Source organism: Microtus pennsylvanicus, chromosome 12, assembly GCF_037038515.1.
Source record: "Microtus pennsylvanicus isolate mMicPen1 chromosome 12, mMicPen1.hap1, whole genome shotgun sequence".
In the NCBI taxonomy this organism is placed as follows: Eukaryota; Metazoa; Chordata; class Mammalia; order Rodentia; family Cricetidae; genus Microtus; species Microtus pennsylvanicus.
This window is the reverse complement of record NC_134590.1, coordinates 837316-865128: the sequence shown is the minus strand read 5'-3', so window position 1 is coordinate 865128 and position 27813 is coordinate 837316. Positions and strand designations below refer to the sequence as shown.

At 39.3% G+C, this 27813-nt stretch overlaps 1 protein-coding gene across 6 annotated transcripts in view; it reads left to right on the top strand.

Moving 5' to 3' along the window:
• Ccdc18 (coiled-coil domain containing 18) overlaps positions 1 to 27813 on the top strand; it is a 148424-nt gene that overhangs the window by 43303 nt on the left and 77308 nt on the right. For all 6 annotated transcript variants that reach the window (XM_075943995.1, XM_075943998.1, XM_075943994.1 and 3 more), the window contains 5 exons: positions 3557 to 3777; positions 9836 to 9946; positions 14283 to 14414; positions 20232 to 20366; positions 20493 to 20570. In XM_075943995.1, the coding sequence (XP_075800110.1) occupies positions 3557 to 3777; positions 9836 to 9946; positions 14283 to 14414; positions 20232 to 20366; positions 20493 to 20570 (677 nt within the window). The remainder of the gene's footprint in view (positions 1 to 3556; positions 3778 to 9835; positions 9947 to 14282; positions 14415 to 20231; positions 20367 to 20492; positions 20571 to 27813) is intronic.

The window sequence follows — 27813 nt, the reverse complement described above, 5'->3', positions numbered from 1 at the left end:
TATAATTAACATAGTAAAAATGACAATTTACAAGTTCAATGCAATGCCCATCAAAATCCTAACACAATTCTTCATAGATCTCGGAAGAACAATACTAAATTTCATATGGAAAAACAAAACACCCAGGATAGTCAAAACAACCCTATACAATAAAGGAGTATCTGGAGGCATCACCATCTCTTCAAGTTCTATTATAGAGCTACAGTAATGGGAAAAAAAAAGCTTGGTATTGGCATAAAAGCAGACAGGTGGACCAATGAAATTGAAGACCCTGATATTAATCTATACACCTATGAACACCTGATTTTTGACAAAGAAGCTAAAATTTTGAAATGGAAAAAATAAAACATCTTCAACAAATGGTACTAGCATATCTATATGTTGACATGTAGAAGAATGGAAATGGATCCATGTCTGTCCCCAGGCATAAAACTCAAGTCCAAATGGATCAAAGACTTCAACATAAATCCAACCACAATAATCCTCATAGAGGAGAAAGTGGGAAGTACTCTTGAATGCATGGGCACCTGAAAATACTTCCTAAATATAACAGCAGTAGCATATTTCAATCAACAATTAATAAATGGGACTGCCTGAAACTGAGAAGCTTCTGTAAAGCAAAGGACACCGACAAAACAACTGCCTACAGAATGGGAAAATCTTCATCAACTCTATATCTGACAGATGGCTGATCTCCAAAATATACAAAGAATTCAAGAAACTGGACATCAAACTACCAAATAATCCAATTAAAAATGGGGCACTGATCTAAACAGAATTCTCAACAGAAGAATCTGGAATGGCCAAAAGACACTGAAGGAAATGCTCAGTATCCTTAGCCATGGAGAGAAATGCAAATCAGAACAACTCGTAGATACTACCGTACATTGATCAGAATGGTTAAGGTAAAAAACAGTGAAGAGGATGTGAAGTCAGGGGAACACTCCTCTATTGCTGGTTGGAGTGCAAACTTGTACAGCCAGTTTGGAAATCAGTGTAGTGGTTTCTTAGAAAATTGGAATCAATCTACCTCAAGACCCAGCAATACCACTATTGGGCATATACTCAATGGATGTACACTCGTACTACAAAGACATTTGTTCAACCGTGTTCATAGCAGCAATATTTGTAATAACCAGAAACTGGAAACAACCTTATGTCCCTCAACTGAAGAACAGATAAAGAAAATGAGGTACATTTACACAATGGTGTACTACTCAGTGGTTAGAAAACAATGACATCCTGAAATTTGTAGGCAAATGGACGGAACTAGAAAAATCATCCTGAGTGAGGTAACCCAAACCCAGAAAGACAAGTGAAGTATGTACTCAGCGTAAGAGGATATCATACATAAAATAAAGGATGACCAGCCCATAGTCCACAACCCCAGAGAAGCTAGAACCCTCATCCAGAAACAGATGGAAGCAGATGCAGAGATCCACAGCTAAAGCACAGGGCCAAGCTCCCGGAGTACAATCTAAAGTTATGAACTGTAGTGGCGGGGGGGGGGGGGTTTCACTTGTTTGTCCTGGCCACCCAGAACTGAAATAATCACACAGAATTATTATTTAAATCAGTGCTTGGCTCATTAGCTTAGCTTTTTATTTGTTAACTCTTATATCTTAGTTTAACCCATCTCCATTAATCTGTGCATCACCACAAGGTTGTGGCCTACCAGCAAGGTTTTAGCATGTCTGTCTCCAGCAGCGGCTCCATGGCTTGTCTCTGACTCCTCCCTTCTTCCAGCATTCAGTCCAGTCCTCCACACCTAGCTCTGCTCTGCCCCACCCTCCCTGCTCTGTTATAGGATCAAAGCAGTTATTTATTCATTAGTGGTAATCACAGCATACATGAAATCCCACATCAATGCACAAAGTGGTCGAGACCATGATGGGGAAACCCACCACAGAATTAGCTGATCCCGAAATAGTGAGAGGTCACTGACTTTGGACTGACAAGTGGGGAACCTGCATAGCACAGAACTAGGTTCACCCCCTGAATGCAGGTGACAATCATGTGGCTTGGGCAGTATGTGGGCTACTGCCAGTGGGACCAGGATCTAACCCTAATGCATGAACTGACCCATTCTCTAAGGAGAGATACCTTGCTCAGCCTAGGTGCCCACGGTGGAGGGTGTGGGGGAGCCTTGGTCCTACCTCAACTAGGTCATGAGACAGACTTAGTTTTCTTCCCAAGGGAGGCCTTACCCTCTCTGAGGAACAGCTTGGGGTGGTGTAGAGTGGGGGCAAAGTTGGAGGAGTTGGAGGAAAGGAGGGAGGGGGAACTAAGATTGGTATGTTTAAAAAAAAGAAATAGTTTTTCCATTTCTGTGAAAAACACCATTGGAATTTTAGTGGGTATTTCAAATTGGATCTCTAGTTTGTTTTGAGTTCTGTGGCCATTCCCACAATTAATTCTGCCAATTTGAACACAGGAGATCTTTCCAACTAATATTGTTGTCTTTAGTTTCTTTCTACATTCTCTTAATTTTTTTTTATTGTAGAGGTCTTTTGTAGCAAGACCTTTTCTGTCTCATCAGTCAGCTTCCAAATAATGACACAGAGACTTCTTAATAATTATGAATGTTTGGTGTATAGCTTAGGCTTGTTCCTAACTAGCTCTTATAACTTAAATTAACCCATTTATGTTAATCTGCATTCTATTCAATCTTGTATCTTCTGTTTCCTCTCCATGTCCTCTAGTGTCTCTCCTGCACCTAACTTCATCTCTTTCTTCCCAGAAGTCCTGCTTAACCTCTTCCTGCCTAGCTATTGTCCATTTAACTCTTTATTAAACCAATCAGAAGGTGTCTTGGCAAAGACACATCTTTACTGTGTACAAAAAGATTATTAGACAACAACAGTCTTTTGCTACCTTAGGTTATTTCTAAGTACTTTAAATATTAGGTCATATTGTTTCCAAATTGGGACCTCCCCCTCCCTTATTTCTTATATTATTGCTCTAGCTAAGACTTTAAGAACTATTTTAAAATAAGAGACAAGACAGTGAACCTCCTTGTCTTGTTCAAGGTTTTGAAGGAAATAGTCTTCATTTTCTCCCATTTAGTATAATGTTGGCCAAAGGTTTTGTTGTATAAAGCTTTTATTATGCTGACTTATCTTCCTTCTATGCCTAGTTTCTTTAGGTTGTTTGTTTGTTTATTTATTGGTTTTTTTTTTTTGAGGCAGGGTTTCTCTATAGCTTTGGGGCCTGTCGTGGAACTAGCTTTTGTAGATCAGGCTGGCTTCAAACTCACAGAGGTTCACCTGCCTCTGCCTCCCAAGAGCTGGGATTAAAGGCATGTGCCACAACTGCCCAGCTCAGGTTGTTTTATTTTGATAGAATATTGAACTTTGTTGAAGGCCTTTTGTGCATCAATTGAGTTTTTGTTCTTACAAGTCTTTTTATGTGCTATATTACAGCTACTAAGTTGCATATTCTTTAATTATTTAAATAAGAAAATAAACTTTACTATTAAATCTTTCAAGTAATTAAGTCAATTTTTGACTCTTAGAACTTTTATTTAGAGCAATTTTTCTTTTGTGTTAAATTTCAGAAAATGTGAAGGAGAGAAATAAACATACTATAAACAAACAGTATGAAAGAGAGAAAGAAAGACTTGCTACTGGAATAGAAGAACTGCGTGCTAAGCTAATACAAGTAGAAGCTGAGAATTCTGATTTGAAGGTTAACATGGCACACAGAACTAGGCAATTTCAGCTGATTCAAGAGGAACTGCTAGAGAAAGCTTCAAATGCTAGCAAACTGGAAAGTGAAGTAAGTTGATTTATTCGGGTATAAGTACTAAACTTTGAGGTAAAAAAAAATAGTATTGCTATGGGGTTTTGTAAATATTGAAGTCTAGATTCATAGCGCTTTGGAAAATGGTACCATGTCTTTTAAAACTATAATGGAAATGTATGTTTAATTTATATTGAAAGTAGGAAGATACTACCTAGTAGCTAAAAGTTCTCAAATTTGATGGAACTAATAAAATATGTTAATGTAAGATAGTACACGTTTATTGATCTTAGGTTCTGATTGGAAGACAACGAGTGGTAATAGAGAATTTCAAATTTCAGCACCAACTGAAATGCTGTGAACATGGAGATTTCTGGGTTCCTGGCTGTAGACTGATATTTCTTTGGGTCTCCAGCTCACAAAAGAACAACACAAAGCCAGGGCGGTGATGGCGCACATCTTTAATCCCAGTACTCAGGAGGCAGAGGCAGGCGGATCTCTGTGAGTTCGAGGACAGCCTGGTCTACAAGAGCTAGTTCCAGGACAGGCTCCAAAACCACAGAGAAACCCTGTCTCATAAAACAAAAACAAACAAACAAGCAAAAACAAATAAACAAAAAAGAACAACATGGAGACTTATTATTGATTATAGAAAGGTCAGCCTATAGCATAGGGTTGTTCCACTAGCTCTTTTAACCCACTTTTATTCATCTACATGTTACCATGTGTCTTGTGGCTTTTACCTTCTTTCCTGTATGTCTTCTTCCCCTGTGTCTTGCTGGCAACTCTGCCATTCTTCTAGAGCTTTCTCTGTCCAGAATTTCAGCCACACCTCCTGCCTAGCTATTGGCTGCTTAGTGTTTACTAAACGAGTCCCAGGGGCATATCTTTATGCACTGTAATAGAATCTATCAACTGTGACTCAGCAGGTATAACTCAGGAATCTAATTTTAAAATGTTACATGTGAATCTAATACTGTGGGTTATATTCTGAAAGGTAACTATGCAAGTTTTTCAGTTAAGTAATCTTTTAAAAGAAATTATATATTTGTCTCATTAATTTCTGTATGGTATATTTCTTCTGCCTTACAACTTCTAAAAAGTTTCCCAGTGCAAATCTATCAGTAAATAGGTTCTGTCTGAGAAAACTTTCTTCTCATATTATGAAAGTTTTTTATTCATAGATTAGAGAATGTCCCATAAGCCCCTTAAAATAAATCTTTAAATTGGAATATTTTTTTCTTAAAATACATCCTGATCATACTTTTCTTTTCTTCCAAATTCCTCCCAGATCCTACTAAACTCTGCCATTTTTTTCTCTCTTTCATATTAGAAAAAACAAAACAAAACAAAACAGGCAAACAAAAGGAAAAACACCCACACCCTCCCCTAAGTCACACAAGAAACATATACCTACTAAGAAACAAAACAAAGAATAATAATTTAAAAGAGCCCCTGGTCTTTATGTTCCCGTTTACTGCATGAAGAAGCTTCTCTGGTAACGGATGGATGAGACTGATCAGTGGGTATATCAGAATGTCTTTAGGGGTCATTTTATTGATCTGTTCATTTAGCAGAACCAGTAGTATTTGGTTTTCACCTAGGTCCATGGCCTAGCTAGACCCACTCAGATTCTTAGTCACCTGAGCAGTATCAGGTGTGGGTTCCAGCTTGTGTAGTGGGCCTTAAATCCAATCAGAGAGGGGTTGGTTACTCCCACAACATGAGCCGTGATTGCACCAACACCTCACCATTTTAGATTAGGGTTAGTAGCTAGGTTGATGGTTACCTTTTCTTCTGGAGCAGCATGCAGAGTACCTTTCAGTTTATGGACACCGGTCAGTAGGGTTGAAGGCCCAGTTAGGCACCAACTTGACTTTTCCACATCCCATGAGATATGTAGGCATTGTCTTCAGTAATAGGGCCTTACCATCAATTTGTGGAGGGCACCTGCTAGCCATGGCAATAGCCTGAGATGTTTGGGGTTTCCATGGGTCCCCTTTGGTGAATGACTCAACTATATTTAACCCATTCCTAACACTGGAGGTTTCACTTGGTGGCAAAAGATAGATGTCTAGTTGAGGCATTGTCTCCTGTTATTTGTATTTCTTTCATTTATGTATCTATTTTAGGAAGATTCTAATTACAACTGAATAAATAGGTTTCCATTTGAGCCCTCAAATGGCCTTGAGTGTTGGCTGTTCCTCACTGTATTCTCTTCCCTATCCTTCTCCATCCCTTTCCCCATTTAGTCCTCCCAGTCCAGTCTCCCCTACCCTCTATAATTATATATTCTAGTTTCCCTTTACAAGATAGCTAACCTCTGTTGTTATACAGGCTGTAGCACACCTGTTTAAGTCTTACAGGCTAAAAGCTACATCTAAGAGAGGATATACAATATTTGGGGGGGTGGTCTGTGTTACCTCATTGGGGATGATTTTTTTTTCTATCTCCATCCATTTACCTGCAAGTTTCATAATACCAGAGATCCGCCTCTGCCTCCTGAGTGCTGGGCTTAAAGGCGTGTGTTATCACGCCCAGCTAACTTTCACTAGCTGAACAATATTCCATTGTGTAAATGTACCACATTGTGTAAATGTACAATTCTTTCACTGGCTGGTAGACATCTAGGCCATTTATAGTTTATGAATAGAGCAGAAATAAATATGAGTGAATAACTATTCTGGTAGTAGGCTATAGAGTTCTTTGGGTATATGCCCTGGATTGGTATGGCTGGATTTGGTGGTAGACCTAGTCCCAGTTTCCAAGGAACTGCCAAACTGATCTGTATAGTAGCTGTACTAGTTTATACTCCCACTGGCAATGAATAACTTTTCCTTACCCCACATGCTCACCAACATGAGCTATCAGTTTTAGTGATCTTGGCCATTCTGACTGATGTAAGATGAAATCTCAATGTATTTTTAATTTGCATTTTTCTAATTGTAATGGATTTTCTGCAAGTCCCTGGTGGTGGCAGACAGTGGGTCCCAGGATGGTGCAAGTCGCCGGCAGTGGGCAGCAGGAGCAGCCAGTCCTAGGCAGGGACTCTGCACGAGACCATACCACAGGCGGGTGGAAGGCACACAGATAGGCATACCATACCGAGTGGAGTTGGATATTTATTTAGTGGTTATGGAAAGGAAGGGAGAAGGGCAGAGAGAGAGAAGGGGGGAAGGGGAGAAGTGGGGAGAGGCAGAAGCTGCTTCTCCTAGAGGAAGACTAATAATGTCGAACATTTAAGTGATTCTCAGCCATTTGTGTTTTATCTTTTGAGAACTCTGCTTAGTTCTGTACTCCATTTTTAACTTGAGTTATTTGTTTTCTTGATATCCAGGTTTTTAGTTTTTTATATATCCAGATTTTATCCCTCATTGGATGTGTAGTTAATAAAGACCTTTCTGTATGCTGCTGCCTTGCCCCAATAATGTATTCTTTGTCATATAAGCTTTTCAGTTTCCTTAGGTTCTGTTAATCAGTTGTTGGTCTTAGTTCCTGTGCTATCGGTGTTCTGTTCAGAAAGTCTGTTCCTATGCCAATGAATCAAGCCTATTCCCCACTTTATATCCTCTCAGATTCAGGGTATCTGGTCTTAGGTTAAGGTCCTTGCTCCATTTGGGGTTGAGTTTTGTACAGGTGACCTGACCAGCGGGACGTGAATAGAACCAAATTCGCCTGGAAGCAAAGGGCAAGAGACACAAGAGACACAGACTGTCCAGCAAGCCTGAATTCTGATCAAACTGCAAACTTTATTTTTTCCAGGAGCAAAAGGGCAGGGGGCAGGGAAGGTAGGATGCTGGAATGTCAGGTCCTGAGGCTTCTCTGGCTGAGAGAAAGAGATAAAGGGGATACTGAGGGTCTGTGACTTTAAACTAACAAAGGAAATGCTAATTGCTTCTGAAGCCTGGGGCCTGCTGGTCTCACAGGGAGCTAAGATACTGGGTTAATTTCCTAGGCCAGGAACTTGCCCTTCAGAGGTGAACATCTTACTAAGATGGCTATAATCAAAATACAGGTCTTTGCTTCCAGCATGCAGGGTGATGATTATGGATATATTTGCTTCCTTCTACGCGTAGCCGTCCAGTTTAACCAGCACCTTTGTTTATGGTGTCTGTAGGTGTGTGGACTTACCTTTGACTCTTCAATTAGATTGGTTGATCAATGTGTCTCTTTTTATGACAATGTTATGTTGTTGTTTTCATTCCTATTGCTCTGTAGTACAACTAGAAATCTGGAATGGTGATACGTGCAGCGTTTCTTTTATTATCCAGGATTGTTTTTAGCTATCCCGGCTATTTTGTGTTTCCATATAAAACTAAAAAATGATTTTCCACTTTGCCAATGGTTTTCAGTTGTGTGAAGAATTGTATTGGAATTCTGATGGGGATTGCTTTTTTTAGGATGGCCATTTTCACTTTATTAACCCTACTCATCCATGAGTATGGGAGATCATTTCCATTTTCTGAGGTCTTCTTCATTTCTTTCTTCAGTGTCTTAAAGCTTTTATTACTAAAGTCTTTCACTTGCTTGGTTATTCTAAACTTCTTTCTGTTTACTTTTTTAAGATATTGTGAAATTATTGTGAAAGTACTTTGCTGAAAGTACTTACCACCTGTAGAGTATTGTAGGAGGCTGCTTGTTTGTTCTCGGCTGCCCAGTACCGAAATAATCACACAGAAACTGTATTAATTACAGCAACACTTGGCTTGTTAGCTTATGCATATTTCTACCTCACTCTTAGCTCTTAAATTAACCCATCTCTATTCATCTGTGTATCACCATGAGGCTGTAGCTTACCGGAAAGATTCCAGCTTGGTGGCGGCTACATGGCATCTCCAAATTCCGCCTTTTTTCTCCCAGCATTCAGTTTAGTTTCCCTGCCTAGCTCTACTCTTTGCCCTAACACAGGCCAAGACAGTTTCTTTATTAACCCATGGTATTTACAGCATACAGAGGGGAATCCCACATCAGTAGAGTTTAGTGGAATTTTTAGGGTCTTTTTTTTTTTTTCAAGGCAGAGTTTCTCTATGTAGCTCTGGCTGTCCTGGAACTTACTTTGTAGACCAGGAGGGCCTCTCACAGAGATCTTCCTTCCTCTGTCTCCCTGAGTGCTAGGTGATGTGGAATTCCCCTCTGTATACCATTGGTTAATAAAGAAACTGTTTTGGACCTGTTCAGGGAATAGTGGTAGGCAGGGAAAACTAAACTGAATACTGGGAGAAAGAAAGAGGAGATAGTGAGAAGCTATGGAACCTCCATCAGAGACAGACATGCTGATACTTTGCTGGTAGGCAACGACCTGTGGTTATGCACAGATTAATGGAGATGGGTTAAACTAAGATGTAAGAGTTAGCCAGAAATATGCTTAAGCTATTGGCCAGACAGTATTGCAAATAATATAGCTTCTGTGTGATTATTTCTGAAGTCTGGGCATCCAAAAAAACAAACAAGCGATCTTCCCACAACAGCTGGGATTAAAGGCATGTGTTATCACAACCTGGCTTTCCCCCATCTTTTGATTTACTGTTCTGGGGTTGTTTATTCCTTGTGTTTTCTTGGGTGTGCTAAATCTTGAGACTGAAATTTTCCATCTAGTTCCTTCTGTATAGCTAGATTGGTAGATGGATGCTGCTTAAATTATGTTTTATTATTAATGATTTTTTTCTTTGTATGATTGATTATTTTGCTGGCTATAGAAATTTGGGCTATCAGCATGTTATGGAAGTACTCTACTGCTGAGTTGTATCACCAGCCTAGTTCTAGTTCCTAAGTATATACATTAAGAGATTATTTGCTGGGCATTGGTGGCACACGTCTTTAATTCTAGCACTCAGGAAACAGAAACAGGTGAATCTCTGTGTGTTCACAGCCAGCCTGGTCTACAGAGCTTTTCAGAGCTGCTTACACAGAGAAAACTTTCTGTTTTGAAAAACAACCAAAAAAATTTAAAAATTTTCAATGTATTTTTTATCGATTACCATAAATTTCTCTGGTTTATTAGCTATAGTGTATTTCGGCTTTGGAATGATGAATAGGCACTTGATTTTAAAATGTATGTCATTTCTTTTAAAGCTGCATTGTTTTTTTTTTTCAGATGACAAAGAAATGTTCTCAACTTTTAACTCTAGAAAAACAGCTGGAAGAAAAAATTATTGCATATTCTTCTATTGCTGCAAAAAATGCAGAACTTGAACAGGAGCTCATGGTAAAATCTGCCATTTTATTTTGCTTTTTAATTGTTAGTCTTTTTTATCTATTATGTAGTATTGTAGCAGCAAGGAACCACTTGTTCGTCCCAGCCGCCTTTACCCGGAATAAGCACACAGAAACTGTATTTATTCAAACCCTGTTTGGCCCATTAGCTCTAGCTTCTTATTGGCTAACTCTTACATCTTAATTTAAAATATTTCTAGTAATTTGTATATCTCCACATGGCAGTGGCTTACCAGCAAAGATTCAGCATGTTTGTCTCTGGCGGCTCCATGACTTCTCTGACTCTGCCTTTCTTTCTCCCAGCATTCAGTTCTGTCTTCCCCGCCTACCAAAGTTCTGCCTTATCAACAGGCTAAGGCAGTTTCTTTGTTCATTTACCAGGAAAGCAGCACAGACAGAAGGACCTCCCACACTATAGTATGACTTTGAGGGTTCTTTGTTGGTTTCTAATTGCGATTACTGATTTAAAGATGATAGTACAGCATTGAAGTCACCCACTATTATTCTGCCAGAACTTATCTAACCTTTTATTCCTTTTAGTGCTTGGAATTGCAGCCAGAACATTTAGTGTTTGTATATTTACAATTGTTACATCTTTGTGTATACAGGCGTACTTATCCATGTGTGCATATGTAGAGCCCAGATATCAACATTGGGAATCTTTTTTTGCTTGTTTTGAGACATGATCTCACTATGTAACCCTAGTTGGCCAAATTCATGGAGATCCTCCTGTCTTCACACCCTTAGAGTTGGGATTGAAGGCATCTGCCACCTGACCAGGCAAACACTGGGTATCTTCCTTTTCATATGAAGTCAGAGGACAGTTTTTGAGACAATTTTCTCTTCTTGCCATGTGGATCTCAGGGGTTTAATTCAGGTCTTTGGGCTTTGTATCAAGTATCTTTACCCCTTGAATCATCTTACTGAATTGTCTTTGCTTTGTATTTTTGAAATACTGGCTAGAATATGTTGTAGAGAGTCTCTTCTTGGGTCATTTGTGTTTATGGTTCTAAAAGACTCTTGGATTTGAGTGTTTAGCATTTTAAAATTTGTTAAGTTTTCTGCAGTAGCTTTAGGGAATAGCTATTTTTTAGTGGCTATTTTTTACTTCATTTCCTTCTCCTACCCAATGCATTCTTAGGTTTGGTATCCTTGTAGTATCCCAGTGTTTCTGAGTTATGGCTGTGCTGCTGCTGCTTCCTTTCTTCTTCCTTCCTCCTTCTCCTCTTTCCTTCTCCCCATCCCTGTCCACTGATATGTGAAAGTAATATTTCTTCAATTTGATCTTCATCCCTAGTATCTCTCTTATACTGATAATTTGTTTATGTTTTAACAAATAAAGCTTGCCTGAAGATCAGAGTGCAGAGCTAAGCCACTAGAGGCCAGGGAGTGGTGGCACACACCTTTAATCCCAGGACTCAGGAGACAGAGGCAAAGGGATCTCTGTTAGTTCAAGATGGGCTATACAAAATTGAATCTGTCTAAAAGAGAAACAGAGCTCACACAAAGGTGATCCCAGCACTTGGAGTCGTAGGCCTTTAATTCCAGCACTGAGGAAGTGGAGACAGGATTGGTATGGCTGGGTGGAGAGAGCAATGTAAGGTGGGAGGAGACAGGAGCTCAGTGCAGATTAAGGTTAAGCTGGAGGCAGATGGAGTCTGAAGAACAGTATTGCCCCTTCGGTCTGAGCATTGGTAAAGGCAAAAGAACTTTCTAGTGCCTGGCCTCTCTGCTTCTCTGATCTTCAGCATTAACCCCATATCTGACTCTGGGTTTTATTATTAAAACCAGCTAGAATTCGTGCTATACCTCCTCTACTTCCCCAGCTCTGTAGGTGATGCTTTCTTTATTTGGCCCAGTGTGCTTTTCCACCTCGCACATTTATGTCTGAATCTCTAGATTGCTCTGTTTCTTTGTTATTTTATTCCATGATGTCAACTTTGTCCATATTGATGATTTTCTTTGTTGTGTAGCTTACTTTCTTCTAGAAGTCCTGGATTGGTTTCTTTAATTTATTAATTTGCTTATTTGTATCCTCTTCAAGGTATTGGATTTATTTTTAGCTTTTTTTTTCTTTCATTGAAAATAGGTTTTTAGCCAGGCCTTTAACTCCGGCACTCAGGAGTCAGAGGCAGGTGGATCTCTGTGAGTTCAAGGCCAGCCAGGTCTACAAAATGAGTTCCAGGACAGCCAAGGCTACACAGAGATACCCTGTCTCACAAAAGTTAAAAAAAAATACATAAACTATATTCTGGTTACAGTTTTCCCTCTTCATCATCTTCCCTATGCCTCCCCATCTTCCCTTCCATCCAGATCCACACCCATAACAATAAATACACTAACTGGAACCTGACCCATATCCAGACATAACGAAGAGCTGAAGAAGTGCATGTAGATATAGAGGCACACACATAAATCCCATGAACATCCTAAACCAGATGTCATAAATTTTAAAAATACCCTGACTTAACATTATGAGACAAAGAACTTCCCCAAATGTCATTGAGTTCATTTTGTGTTCACCATTTACTGGTGGGCAAGGAGCTGACCATAAAGAGCGGTTTGTTTCTCCAGTGAGACTCCCTTGAAGAAAACCAATTTTTCATTTCTTCGAGGCTATCAATTGGAAGTAGCTTCTGAGTCAGCGATGGGTGTGAGTGTCCACTCTCCTCTCAGCTCTAGGGTCCTGTCTGGTACAGACTGTGTAGGCCCTATGCATTCTGCCACAGTCTGTGAGTTATATGGACAGCCAGTAATATGTCAGAAGGCCTTGATTTATTTATTTGTGTCCTCCATCCCTTCTGGCTCTTATATATTTTTTTTTAATTTTAATTTTTAAAACAATCTCATTTTACATACCAATCCTAGTTCGTTCTCTGTCCTTTCCTCCCTCTCTCATCTCTTCCGCACCTAGCCTCCCCATCCACTCCTCAGAGAGGGTGAGGCCTCCCAAGGGGGGTCAACAAAGTCTGTTGGATCACTTGAAGCAGAACCAAGACCATCACCCCTGTACCTATGCTGAGCAAAGTATCCCTCTATAGGGAATGGGTTCCATGCACTAAGGATAAATACTGGTTCCACTGCCCAGACCACACAGCTGTCACCCACATTCATCCAGTGGTGGTGGACATCTAGGCTGTTTCCACTTTCTGTTATCAGCAACAGTGAACCTGGCTGAGATTTATCTGTTCCCACACTCATCCACTCGCACGCCCATGGCTGTCATTCTTTAGAGTTACTCTCAGCGGATGAAGCCTGCTTCTGGCTGCTAGTTGCAAACTCCCTCTCCAGCACAGCTGACTGTCAGCGTCCTACCCTCATGTTTCTGCAGCTGCATCCCAAGTTTGTCTCTCAACCGGAGCCTGTGATCGTTCCCTTTGTGCTGACCCCCAGAGCGTTTTACTTTTTTTTTTAAAGATTTATTTATTTATTATATACACAGTGTTAATCCTCCATGTATGCCCTCAGGCTAGAAGAGAGCACCAGATCTCATTACAGATAGTTGTGAGCCACCATGTGGTTGCTGGGAATCGAACTCAGGACCTCGGGAAGAGCAGTCAGTGCTCTTAACCTCTGAGCCAGCGTTTTAGTTTTAAGCAGTAGGTTCCCCTTCGAAGAGGTTTATGAAACATGGAAAAACCAGTAACTCCTAATAGATGCCTTTGAGCAATATCATTGTTTCCTTAAGAAAGAGCACATCATCTCCGAATTCATGATATTTACATGAATATGCATGTATTGAATTTAACATTGTTATAAAATAAATTAGTGAGTGTTAAAAAAAAAAAACCAAAAAAAAAAAACCAGTAGGTTCCTTGAAGATAGTGTCCAGCCATGGCCAGGAGAGCTCCTCTACTCCTGTTCTGTTTTATCCAAGAAGTCGTTGTCCTAGCAAGACCAGCAGCTGGATTTGAGGCTCGTGAGAGCTGTGGATTTGTCTTGTTAGCAGGACTCTTGGTCTCATGTTTACTAGGGTTGTCTGGTAATGTTTGGATGAGGCCTTTCCTCTGCCACGTCAGTTGGAACTGCTCTGTGTGACTCTCCCTTGTGCGGTGTCACATCCTGTCTCTCCATGCTGCTGAGCAGTCCGAGCGCTCCTCTTCGGAATCTCCAGAGTTTGCTCTTTTCCTGCTTTCACTCATCCTGGATACTTCACTGGGCCATCACAGAGACAATTTCTAGTCTACCATGTTGTCTGGAAATCAGTCTTTTTGTTTAATTATTGATAAAAGTGTAAAGAATGGAATGTGGCAGGTTTATTGCTAGATTCATGTATTTTTATCTAAAACAGCTTTTGGTTATATCCTTCCCAATATTTTTATTTCTAGGAGAAGAATGAAAAAGTAAGAAACCTTGAATCTAATATCAATACAGAACATGAGAAAATTTGTTTTGCTTTTGAAAAAGCAAAGAAAATTCACCTTGAACAGCATAAAGAAATGGAAAAACAAATTGAACAAGTAAGTTTTTTTGTTTTTTTGTTTTTTTTTTTTTTGGTTTTTCCAAGACAGGGTTTCTCTGTAGCTTTAGAGTCTTCCCTGGAAATAGCTCTTGTAGTCCAGGCTGGCCTCGAACTCACAGAGATTGACCTGCTTCTGCTTCCTGAGTGCAGGGATTAAAGGTATGCACCACCACCAGGCTAATGTATTCGTTAGTAGTGAAAAGAACCTTAATGTAGTGGGAGGCCACTTGCTTGTTTCCTGGCTGCCCAGACTCCCGAAATAACCACACAGAAACTGTATTAATTAAATCACTGCTTGGCCCATTAGCTCTAGCTTCTTATTAGTTAACTTTTACATATTAATTTAACCCATCTATATTAATCTGTGTATCACCACGAGGGTTGGCTTACTGGGTAAATTTTTAGTGTCTGTCTCCTGTGGGGCTACATGGCTTCTCCTTACTCTGCCTTCTTCCTCCCAGCATTCAGTTTAGTTTACCCTGCCTAGCTAAGTTCTGCCTTGCTATAGGTCCAAAACAATTTTTTTATTAATCAATGGTAATCACAGGATACAGAGGGGAATCCCATATCACCTTAAGCATTCTAACCCAAATTTTAAGTGCAAATAAAGAAACAACAGCATAAAAAAATTAACAGCAAGACATATAATAAGAATCTCATTCTTTCTAAATAATTTTTGTTTCGTTTCCTGGGGGTGGGTATTGGGGGGTTAGGGTCTCATATGTATCTCTGGCTGTCCTGGAACTCTCTATGTAGACCAGGCTGGCCTTGAACTCACATACATCCCTGTCTTTCTCTGCCTCCCAAGTCCTGGGATTAAAGACTGCATCACCACTATGTTGTAATAGGAGCTGCGGGCTGCGTCCCTGGCACCCGGCCACCCGCACAGCTAGCTTTACCCGAAATAATTACACGGAAACTGTATTCTTTTAAACACTGCCTGACCCATTAGTTTTAGTTTCTTATTGGCTAGCTCTTACATATCGATCTAACTCATTTCTATTAATCTGTGTAGCCCACGAGCTGGCTTACCAGGAATGATCTTAACCTGCGTCTGCCTGGAGTAGGAGAATCATGGCGACTCCTTGACTCAGCTTCTTTCTCCCAGCATTCTGTTCTGTTTACTCCTCCCACCTATATTTTAACCTATGAGGCCAAGCAGTTTCTTTATTACTTAACCAATGAAATTAACACAAAACAGAACACTCTCCCCCCATCATTTCCCCTTTTTCTGTTTAAACAAAAAAGAAAGGCCCTAACATATTAAGATTACATATAACAAAACAGTTATCAAGTAAGAATTATAGTTACAATATTTATATCTACTTTATCTTTTATCATAACTAAGGAAAACTATAAGTAACCATTCTTCAACTCCATCAAAAACTCCATAAGGATATAATATTACCTAACAAACACGAAGGCCAAAACTCTAGAAATAACAGAGACATCTTGCTGCCTGTACAGTCACCCAAAGTTCCTCTGTACCTTTGGGGCATCCATCTTCAGCCTTCAGGCCCATAGTATCCAGCAGACATTTCCATGAAGCAGAAAATTTCAAAGACAGTTCAGTCACTATCTGCTGTGTCCTGCAGAATGTCTCGCAGACTCTTTCAGGAATCAGGAACCCCGAAAGACCATCTCACCTTTAGGCAAGTTCAGCAGTCCTCTCTCTGAAGGTTCTCTGTGTCCAGTTCATGCATCAGTCCAGGCAAGAGCAGTTTCTTGCCCAAATGGCTATCAAACTCCATAAGGATCCTCTTTGATGCCCATCTTCTTCTTGAAGTAGATTGGTGCTGCCAGGAGCAGAATGGCTCATTGTCATGAAAAGTCCTAAGTTATTAAAACATTAAATGCCATATTCTGCAGTCTTTGAAGGATATGAAGAATGTCTATCTAACTGAAATGTATCTCTATATATCTAGAAAATCTAACTAACATGACTACAAGCCTGACTATTACTGATGATTATCCATTAACCTATATTTCTTAATTATACACTACATTTTTAATGAACTACACAATCACAATACCTTAATCAAGATCAGAAATACATATACATATAACAAAATTGACTGTAAAATCCATACCAATGCAAATTATTCATACCTATATCATTTCCCCCTTTAAATGTAAAAGAACATTTATAAACAATATTTTGGGAACATGGGCACAGTTTTTTCTCTCCAAACTGCTTCCTGATGAATGGGGGCGCTGTTAATCAGATCATTTAGGGTGTAACCTGTGTGCCAGGTTTATCTCAGTTGGCAGTGGAGTGAAGTAATTTTTTGAGGGTGTTCACAGAAACTTTTCGGGAGGTCGTGGTCTATCATACCATATCGGGATAGATGCAATCCACAGGGTCTGGTCCTCTGTGAAAACAAAAGAAGACCCTCTCCAAAGCCTCATATCCTTAGACCCAAATTTTGAAATCGTAATACCCTTATATCTATTCTGGTTTAGCTTGGCAGCCCATGTAATGAAAGGTCTCTCTGTACTTAGCTCCTTTACAGTCCAAAAAAATTTTTTTTGATATTTATTTAGTGGGTTATGGAGGCAAAAGGGAAAAAGGGAAGAAGAGCAAAGAGAAAGAGGCAGAGCTACAGTCAAAAATTTTAAAGAAAACACAATAATACAAAAAATCCAGACTCTCTGTGAATTTTCCATTTTTATGTGGCTTATTTTTCTTTATTTCTTTTAATCTACAACTATCTGTACTCTGTCTCTTTAAAGACTTTACCTTTTTTTTTAAAAAAAAACCATTAACTTTATTCTCTATATTCTTTTCTTCTCTCTCTCAAGCCTACGTACACTCATCCAACACTGTGGTCTTTTATGTCTGAATCTGTTTTATTGTGAATCTGTAACATTTTTTTACTATCCAGGAGCACTTTGTTTTGCGCCTTTAAATCACTAAGCGCTTAAGAATCTAAGCTGTGACAATTTCTAGGTCAAAAACAGGTACTGCCTACTTGCCCCGCCCAGTCCAACATGGCAGAGCTGCTCGTGCCTCTGATCCTTGCACATTGCACCAGTAGCGTGGTAGAGCTGCTTGTGCCTCTGAGCCACAGCACACAATGACTTCCTTTTAGGCACACAGCGAGTCTAGTTGCCATCAAACAAATCGTAGCACTTTACTCCAAATGTTCCATTCAAAAGCTCTGTCTCCCGCAGGAGCCAGACAGAGATCGCAATGGCGGCCCAGCCCAGAAAGCTGGCATTTTAAAACAGCCAGTTATTTCCTGCTGCTGAGTCAGGAAAATTTCAAAATGGAGGAGGGGCCACCAGGTAGGAGCGGCACTCAGCACTTTAATTCTGAGACTGAGCTTGCAGCACAGAAATTCTTTTCATCCAAGTTACAGCCAAATCTGACACGCAGAGCACTGCACAGTCTAAAAACACGTTTCTTTATGGTGGCAGGAATCCGCCATGCTCTTCTGCCTGCCTAAGCCTGATTCAGCCGTCTGCCCAGGTGCAGGCGGGGAGCGCTGAGCCATCAGCATGGTCTCAGAGCACTCTTCTTCCGATCCCAAGCGGGAACACAAACATCCAGTCCCATAAAATCCATTGAAATGCTTTAAAGCCAGAGTTCACGCTGGCAGCACAGCCCCAGGAAGCCATGCTTTAAAATGACGCAGCGTTTTTTCTGCTGCTGATGCTGAATCAGGAAATCTCTCTACAACACGCCACCAACTAACAGCCAAAAGCTGTGTTAAACTCTGTTTTTTTTCTCTGATTAAAATTAAGCTTTCTCGGGTTTTACGTGGAGTTCTTTACCACGCTGGGCGCCACTCTGTTGTAATAGGAGCGGCAGGCTGCGTCCCCAGCACCCCGGCCGCCCGCACGGCTAGCTTTACCCGAAATAATTACACGAAACTGTGTTCTTTTAAACACTGCCTGACCCATTAGTTTCAGTTTCTTATTGGCTAGCTCTTACATATCGATCTAACTCATTTCTATTAATCTGTGTAGCCCACGAGCTGGCTTACCAGGAATGATCTTAACATGCGTCTGCCTGGAGTAGGAGAATCATGGTGACTCCTTGACTCAGCTTCTTTCTCCCAGCATTCTGTTCTGTTTACTCCTCCCACCTATATTTTAACCTATGAGGCCAAGCAGTTTCTTTATTACTTAACCAATGAAATTAACACAAAACAGAAGACTCTCCCCCATCACCACTACACTTGAGTCCAATGCTATCATCATCATCATCATCATCATCATCATCATCATCATCATCATCATCATCATTTTTTAGTTCTGGGGATGGAATGCAGGGCATTGTACATACTAACCGGATACTCTATTAATCTGGCTCAGCAGATAGAGCTGCCTATTGCCAAGCCTGAATACTGGAGTTTAGATTCCAGGATCTACACAGGGGAAGGAGACTGACTCTTGGAAGTTGTCCTCCAGCCTTCATGCATGTAAACACACACACACACACACACACACACACAAAATGAAATAAAATGTGATACCATCCCGCCTTTTCTTTAAAAAAAGAATACATCAATAGCGAAAATCTCTAAAAATGTTCAGTAAAAATTTCAAACTGGTAATCAGTTGGAGCTAGAGGTTTAAAAGAATCAGGAATAAAAGAACTGTATCATGCAGGGTGATGGTGGTGACAGTGGCTGCAGCCACTGCTTAGGAGGCAGAGGCTGACAGATCTCCCTGAGTTGACGGTGAAACACAGTGCTGACAAACTGAAGAACGCACTTGGTAGGCCATGAAGTCAAGGCCAGTGTGGGCTATGTAGCAAGTTTCAGACCAGCCAGGAATGCATCATGACTTCTGATTTTTCAAAACAAAATAAAGGAAACTTAGTTTCACATTATTCCAAAAAATTTCAGGTCTATATGGTTTCACTGGCAAATTCTTCCAAACAGGTAAGGAAGAAATAACATTATTATATAGTATACTAGAAGAAGATGAATTACTTTCAAACTCATTTAACAAAGAAGGCAAGTACTTTATAAATTCCAAAAATGAGACAAAGACAATAAATACCATTTTATTCTTATTAGAACATGAAAGTATGAAATAAGAGGAAAGACAAAAAAACACTGCAATAATTGTAATTGTCATTTGTTGATAGATTGGGACTCAGTCTAAAAGACCAGAAATAATAAAGGGTAAAGGTAGAGAGAAAAAAAATTTGATCTACTTGGAATAGAATGTCTTCTGAAATGAAAATGTTACAGAAATCAAAGCAAGATATCAAAGTAAACCTTAATTTCTTATATTAAGTCTAGTACTTCCTAAAATAAATGAACTAGACCCATACATGTCAGCACAAACAAACATCTGAAACTATATTGATTAAAAGAAAAAGCAAATTATCTGGGCAGTGGTGGTGCAAGTCTTTAATCCCAGCATTCAGGAGGCAGAGGCAGGCAGATCTCTGTGAGTTCAAGGCCAACCTGATTGACCTACAGAGTGACTTCCAGGACTGGCTCCATAGCTATTGAGAAACCCTGAACTTTTTTTTTTGAGACAGGGTTAGAAACCCTGAACTTTAAAACTTAAAGATATTGCTATAATAAATGTAAAATTTCAAGACAGAAAATTTTATTTCATATTGTTTATGACTGCACATATTTAATAAAAGCATGAAAACAGACCAGTCAATAATATAATAAGAATAATGAAAGAAAGGGAAAAGAGATTTATGATTTAATTTTTTTAATTAAGGGAAACTAAAGGAAATTCCTAAAATGCAGAAATCTGTGTACTTTCAAATATATTTATGTTTAAAGTGTTCCCAGTGTTTTAAAACTATATAACCTGAAAATCTTGATTTTATATTTAGCTTGAAAGTCAACTAGAGAAAAGAGACCAGCAATTCAAAGAACAAGAAAAGACTATGTCCATTTTGCAGCAAGATATACTATATAAACAACATCACCTTGAATCACTAGACAGGCTCTTGACGGAAAGTAAAGTGGTAAAGTCTTCTTTTTAAAAGTACTATTTGAAAGCTAGCATTTTAAGTTTATGTTTCTGTAGCATATATTTAATATACTCTCAATATTTATTTGAAAATATTTTTTCTATCAAAATTTGTTTACAGGAAACGGAAAAAGAAAATACAAAGAAAGATGAAGCTTTGAAAGCATTGCAAATTCATGTATCTGAAGAAACAATCAAGGCTAGTATAGTATACTTTTTGTGTATGTGTGTGTGTGTTTGTGTGCATACACATGCCATGGCATGAGTGTGAAATCATGGGACAACTTGCAAGAGTTAGTTTTCTCCTTCTATCATAAATGGATCTCAAGAATAGAATTCAGGTAATTAGATTTGGAGACAAGAATCTTTATCTGCTAAAGCCAGCTTATCAGGCCTCTGTTTTACTATTACAGACATTTTTATGGCTTTTTTTCCAATAAATTATTAAAATTGTAATATATAAATGTCAATTAAGTGGTTAAGGAATTGGCTCAGTGATTAAGATTGTGTACGCCTTTGGTTTTATTGTTTTGTTTTGGGTTTTCTAGATAGGGTTTCCTTGTGTAGCAGTTCCAACTGTCCTGGAACTAGCTCTCGTAGACTACACTAGCCTCAAACTCACAGAGATCCTCCTGCCTCTGCCTCCTGAGTGCTGGGCATCTGGTTTGTGTATGCTAATCTTGCACAGGTCCTGAGTTTTGTTCTAGCAGCCTGTTGGGCAGTTACAACTGCCTGTAACTCCAGCTCCCACACCCTTTCTGGCCTCTGAGAGTACTTGCATGCATAAACACATACACACACACAAACGTATTTTTAAATACTTTGTTTTTCATATAAAATTATGAATGTTATCAAAACTTATTTTTGTTATGAAGGGGCAGGGTTCATGCACACATATCTCCCCTACCGACACACAAATAAATATAATTTAAACAAATTTAAGAAACAAAAAGTACTAATTTTACTGTTGTACCTCACAGTATAATAGCTGTAGCCACAGAGCATGATAAATGCTTAATTAAGATATAAAAAGCATTAAATGCATGTCTGTCTATATGAAAAAGGAGTATATTTAGTATTCAATCATATAATCTTTGAAATGTTTCTCTTGTAAAAATGGAAGAACTACTATATATTCCTTATATTTTTATTTGTGCTAGTAGGTCTAAATATGCTGTCATCTTGTACCATAAATACCTTCAATATAAAGATGACTACTTTTGCCTAGAATTCTTTTTATACTCTGTTTTATGATTGCATATACCTATGTAAACAATATGTCTTCAAGGTAGGAGGGGGAGAGAGTGAGAGAATATGTTTGTGTTGTGTAAACAGAGGTTTCTGTCCCGCCTGGTCCTGCAGCTGTTCAGTCCCAAAGAAACACACAGGTACTTACATTAATTAAAAACTGGCCTTTTATCTCAGCGTTATTATTAACTAACTCTTAGAACTTATATTAACCCATAATTCTTACCTATGTTTAACCACATTTCTTGGCACCTTTTTTCAGTGCAGTATTTTCATCTTTCTTCCTCTGCGTCTGGGTGGCAACTTCCTTTCCTCTTCCCAGAATTCTTAGTCTGGGTGCCCTACTTATGTCTCGATACTGGCCAATCAGAGTTTTATTAAGCCAATATGAGTGACAAACCTTTAAAGTGTAGGAGAGTATTTCCCACATCAGTGTTGTTTGTGTAGTATATATGCATATGTGTGATTGGAAGTTAGAAGTTGAAATCAGGTCTCTTCCTCGGTCCTTTTTTTTTTTTTTTTTTGAGATAGGATATGTCACCAAACCTGGAGTTTGCCAATTCAGCTATTTATCTGGCCGTGATCTGCCTGTCTCTGCCTCCCTAATGGTAGAATTGGATACACACGCATGCTGCCATACCTGGCTTTGTACTTTAGTGCTGGAAATCTGAACTCTGATCTCCACGCTTATTGTGAGCTATCTTCCCAGCCCAACAGTTATGTCTTTATTTGTTGTTATGGGTCTGGGGTTACTTAGAGATTCACTATGACCATAAATACATTTTAATAATAGGCTGTATATTTTAAATATTGATGTACAATGTGGGGCCAGGACTGAACCTGAATGCGGCCCAGATTTATCACCTAGCCATATCAGCCCAAAGCTGATGAAGGAAAAGCCACGAGACTGGTGTATTTTGTCTACATGTAGGCAGGGTCTAATTTATATGTCTTGCACTTGTCCTAGTCATCTTTGAGCAGAGTAGCAGTTTGATTACAAAAGTGGAGACTGAGTTAGTCTGCTATCCTGCTGGAACAGATCTACTATCTTACAGGACCAGTCAGTTTATGGACACTCTTTAACGTCTGGGGAAGGGAAGTGGGCTGCTATGATACATGCGTATACAAGCCAGGGGCTAAAGCTGGACTTGCATGGACCGTCAGCTCCCAAATAATGATGTGGCAACTTTTTATTAAGTATGAAAACTTGTCCTTAGCTTAGACTTGTTCCCAACTAGATCTTAAAGCAAATTAACCCTTTCATACTAATCTAAATTCTGCCATGTGGCTCATTATTTCTTCTCCATACGGTACATCTGACTTCCTCTGTGTCTCCACTGGCGAATTCCTACCTCTCAGATTCTTCCCAGAGTTCCTGTCTCTGCCCAGAAGTCCCACCTATCCTCTCCTGACTAGCTAATGGCCATTCAGCTCTTTATTAAACCAATCAGAAGGTGCCTTAGGCAGATGAGGTAAAAACCTTACATCTCCACAATGTCCAGGAAGATTATCCCACAACAAGGGGCTTACATGTTAGAGGCATTTTTTCTTTTTTGTCTCTCAGGCATAGTAAGTCTAAAGTTTAAATGTAATGTTGACTGTCTCACTATAGTCATTCCTATAGAATTCAACAATTATTTAACATTTACTGTCATATCAGTTTATTTACTTACATAAGAGTAAACTTAATTTAAAAATATTAGCATACAAGTCAGTCATAGTAGCCCCTGTCTGTGACCCTAGCACGTGGGAGAAGAGTCTAGAGGATTTCTGAAAGTTTGAGGCTGGCCTGGTCTATACAGTGTGTTCCAGGCCATCTAAGAACCTTGTTTCAAACAAGAAGGAAAAAATAAAAAAGATAGATAAATATTAATGTTGTAGGCATGAAACTATTTTGTTAAATAATATTCAATAGCTATTAAACTCCTAGTTCTTCATTTAGTAAGGAATTTCCATATATTAATAGCCAGATAAAAGATAAGAAATCAGAAAATGAATGAATTATACATTGAATTTTTTTCCTTGATGCTTTTAATGAGTTTTTAATTTGGGGAAAAATAAATATGAGGAAGAAATATAGAATCAAAATTCCTTAGTTCAAATATAAATAATTTTGTAATTTTAATTATTTATTTTGCTTTTTGGGACAGGATTTTCTGTGTAACCCTAGGTGTCCTGGAACTCTCTTTGTAGACCAAGCTGGCCTCGAACTCACAGAGATCCACCTGCCTCTGCTTCCCAAGCGCTGGGATTAAAGGCGTGCGCCACCACCGTCATCATCATTCATGCCCCGGCAATGCTTAAGCATGCATGGGCAGCCCGTTTATGGCAGCTCTCCTGTTGTTCCTATGCCTGGCAGACCTAGATGCTGTTCCGCAGTCTTCCTTTGTGCTGTCTGTGCAGCTTTCTGTCCTCAGCATGAAGCAGTGCCAGAGCTCCGCCACACTGGCTCAGTACAAACCATTTCAACCTGGAATATCCGTAGCAATAAAATAACAGTCTGGGGTCCTTGTTCCTGATTATCTTATTATCCTTTCCAAGTACCTTTGCAAGATTCTATTTGTTAATTTCAAGGCTCATATATGAACTGTGTGTAGGAAAGTTCAAACTGTCAGTTTAAAATCGCATTTTCAAGTGTGGTCAGTGAGAACTAAAAGTTTGATGAATCTGAAGATGTTGCTCAGTATTAGGCCCCTTGCCAAGTGTGTTCACAGCCCTGCATTTGATTCCTAACACCAACATAAATAAAATAATTCTGAACAGGTAACAATATCCATAAAGTAAACAAATGTGTTTGTTACCTGTTAAATAGATTGTTGAAAGACCATGCCTTAGGTTTAAATTATATTTCTTTCTTCCCTATAATTTCTGTTTACTTTCTCTTCGGATTCTCTGCCTCTCCCAATGAATTTGTGGACAAATGAGCATTACTGAAGCTGCACATCCTCGGGTTGTCACTGTGCACCAGAGGAGGTCATTTGGTGCAGCACACTAGTTGTTCTGATTTTATTCATGTACAAGAAGTTTATATACAGTACATGTTGATTATTTACATAGGATTAAGATAAACTTTGTAACATAAGAAATCTTTTTGTTATTCATTGGTTTTGCTTGATTTATTAATTTTTACATAACTCTGTTTTTAAAATGTCAAACCCACAAAAGAATTCAAAGAATAGTACAAGGACACCTAGCTACTCTGTCACTAAAGCTATAGCTGTACTTACATCGCCCATTTCCCTCACCACATCCATGCATGCTTATGTATGCATCACCTTTCCCATACACATTCTTGCTTTTTGGTAGCCGCCTGAGGGAAGGTGTTGTTTAACAGCTTCCCAATTACCTAAATATTCTTTATAGTTCTGCTAGTTAACGCATCAGTATAACCTTGGAACTTTTTAGACTTCCAGAATATCTAGCCATCTTCTGTGTTAGTCTTGACAACTTCCTGAACGTGTAGTGATTGATGTATCTTAGACATTTTTTTTAAAATATCAAACCCAGGGCCTTATATATGCTGTCCTTTTTTTTTATTGGTTTTTCTTGGTTTTTGTTTGTTTGGTTTGTTTCTTTTTTTCTTTTTTGGTTTTTGAGACAGGTTTTCTCTGCAGCTTTGGAACCTGTCCTGGAATGCACTGCCTTCTGTAGCTGAGGCTGACCTTGAACTCACAGAGATCTCTACCTTCTGAGTGCCGAGGTCGAGGTCGCCACACTGCCTGGCCTTTTTTGTTGTTATTTTTTTGTGACAAGGTTTTTCTGTGTAACAGCTGTGGCTGTCCCTGATCTTGCACTATTGACCAGTCTGGCCTCAAAATCATAGAGATCTGCCTGTCTCTGCCTCTCGAGTGCTGAGGTTAATGGCATGCACCACCACTGCCCGGTTTGTTATTGTTTCTTTGAAACAGGCTTTTTCTGTGTACCCTGGCTGTTTTGGAACTCTCTCTGTAGACCAAGCTGGTCTCAAATTCACAGAGCTCTGCCTGCCTCCCAAGTGTTGGGATTAAAGGCCTGCGCTACCACTGCCCAGCAGGCATGTTGTCCTTATGTATGCTGTCTTCTTCCACTGAACCACAGCCCAGCCCTCAGATGTCACTAGTTTAAGAGGAATTTTATTGGACTGTCTTTGGAGTGGTTTGGGAATGTCTGATTTCTCAGTAACCTTGTAACAATGGGTTTTATCATCTTTTAATGAATCCTATCAGAGTAATTTATTGTATTATTATCAGGTACTAATGCCCATTCTCTTGCTTAAGAGAGATAACATAACAAGGGTTTTTGCTTTTCTATCTTCTGTCTGTCTGTATGTCTGCCTGCCTGTCTATCTAGACAGGGTTTCTCTGCATAGCACTGGTCATCCTAGATCTCTCTTGAGACCAGTCTGGCCTCAAACTCATAGGTCTGTCTGCTTCTGCCTCCAGAGTGCTGGGATTAAAGGCCTGTACCACTGTGCTTGTGTGGATTAACTCAGCTGTTTATTTAAAGTTTTAAAACTAAGGACTTCAGAGATGGTTTTCTCTCGCAGATAAACTTCTTTTACAAAGGACTCCAATCTGGTTCCCCGCACTCACCCTGGGTATCTTTGCACCTGCCTCTTAACTTCAGCCCCAGGGGGATCTGACACCTGAATTCACATGTGCACAAATCCACAGAAAGACAGGCAGACAGACACATACACACAATTTAAAAATGTTAATCTTTAAAAATTGTTGTTACTAGGACAACAGTTTTTTTTTAAAGTGAGATAGTCATTCATAATGGCAGCCTTCTTGGCTGTCAGTAGTTATATAAACAAACTAAGATAGTCTCTCATAATGGTGGCTTCAGAATTCCCTTTTAGAAAGAATTACTAGGGCGATTTTTTAATGTCAAATTGTGTAAGACACATGGCTTACTTAGTACTTCTGTCAATGAGGGATTCTCATCTTGCTTCCTCTGCAGCTGGGTGACAACTGCAGACTGACCTTTCCTTTTCCCAGCATTCTCCTGTTATGGTCACCCTGCCTCTTCATCCTGCCTGGTCGCCTCACCTATCCTGCCTGGCTACAGGCCAATCAGCGTTTTATTAAAAATAATACATGTAACAGGATAAAAGACCATTGACTCACAGCTTCAAATAGTTCCTGAGAAGAAAGTTTCTCTTTTTTCTCTCCAGTCTTGTTGAAATTTCTTTCATAGTTTCAAATGTGATGTTTTTATTCAGAGAAAAGATGTTTTAATTTCCCCTGCAAAATTAAAACTCAACATTATAAGGGGAAAGAAAAAAGCAAGGTAAGAATCTTAGTAATAGAAGGGTATGGACATGTATTTTGAGCTAATTTTTTTTTTAGTTACTAAATTTGATTTGCTCTTTAATATTAGATAACACAAAGCATTACACATAACACATAAACACTTGAGTCATGTTATTGGTTTTTTAAAAATATTTATTAATTATGTATACAATATTCTGTCTGTGTGTACCAGAAGAGAGCACCAGACCCCATTGCAGATGGCTGTGAGCCACCATGTGGTTTCTGGGAATCAAACTCAGGACCTCTAGAAGAGGAGGCAATGCTCTTAACCTCTGAGCCATCTCTCCAGCCCCTGGATTTTTAAAGAATATTTTTCACAGGTACTAAGCAAAGAAGATGTTTTTCCTGTGTGATAAATTTTTTCTTCACAAACCAACATTTCCAAATATTCTCATCTTAGCAACATTTGTAGGATATCTGTACTCACTTTCCTATTTCATTGGTCTAGGCTTAAGAAATAATAAGCTTGCCTTCTTAAGGGAGTGTTTTGGGGTTTCTATTTGACATTATTTCAAATGACTTATTCCTGACAAATTTAAACTTCCAGCGTTTCACTGTTGCCCTTCCGACTGCCTTGCCCTGAGCACGACCCTCTTTCTAGAACGTGCTGCTATACCTGTGTTGTTCAGGACTGTTCTTGCTTCTCCTCGTTCCCTGGTTTGCCTTGATGAATGAGCTTTTTCAGCCAATCTCTCCTGTCAGATCATTTCATACTCTGAATAGACCTATCTCAGGTTTAAATTTTGTGTATTACTCTGTGTGCTGCAATTGTTTGCTGCAGTGCACGTGTGCAGGTGTTGCAGCAGATGGGTGGAGGTCAGGAGAGCTTTGCTGAGTTGACTGCTCTCTTCCACTAGAGGTTCTGGGAGTCAGTCTCAGGCCACCAGGCTTGCGCAGGAA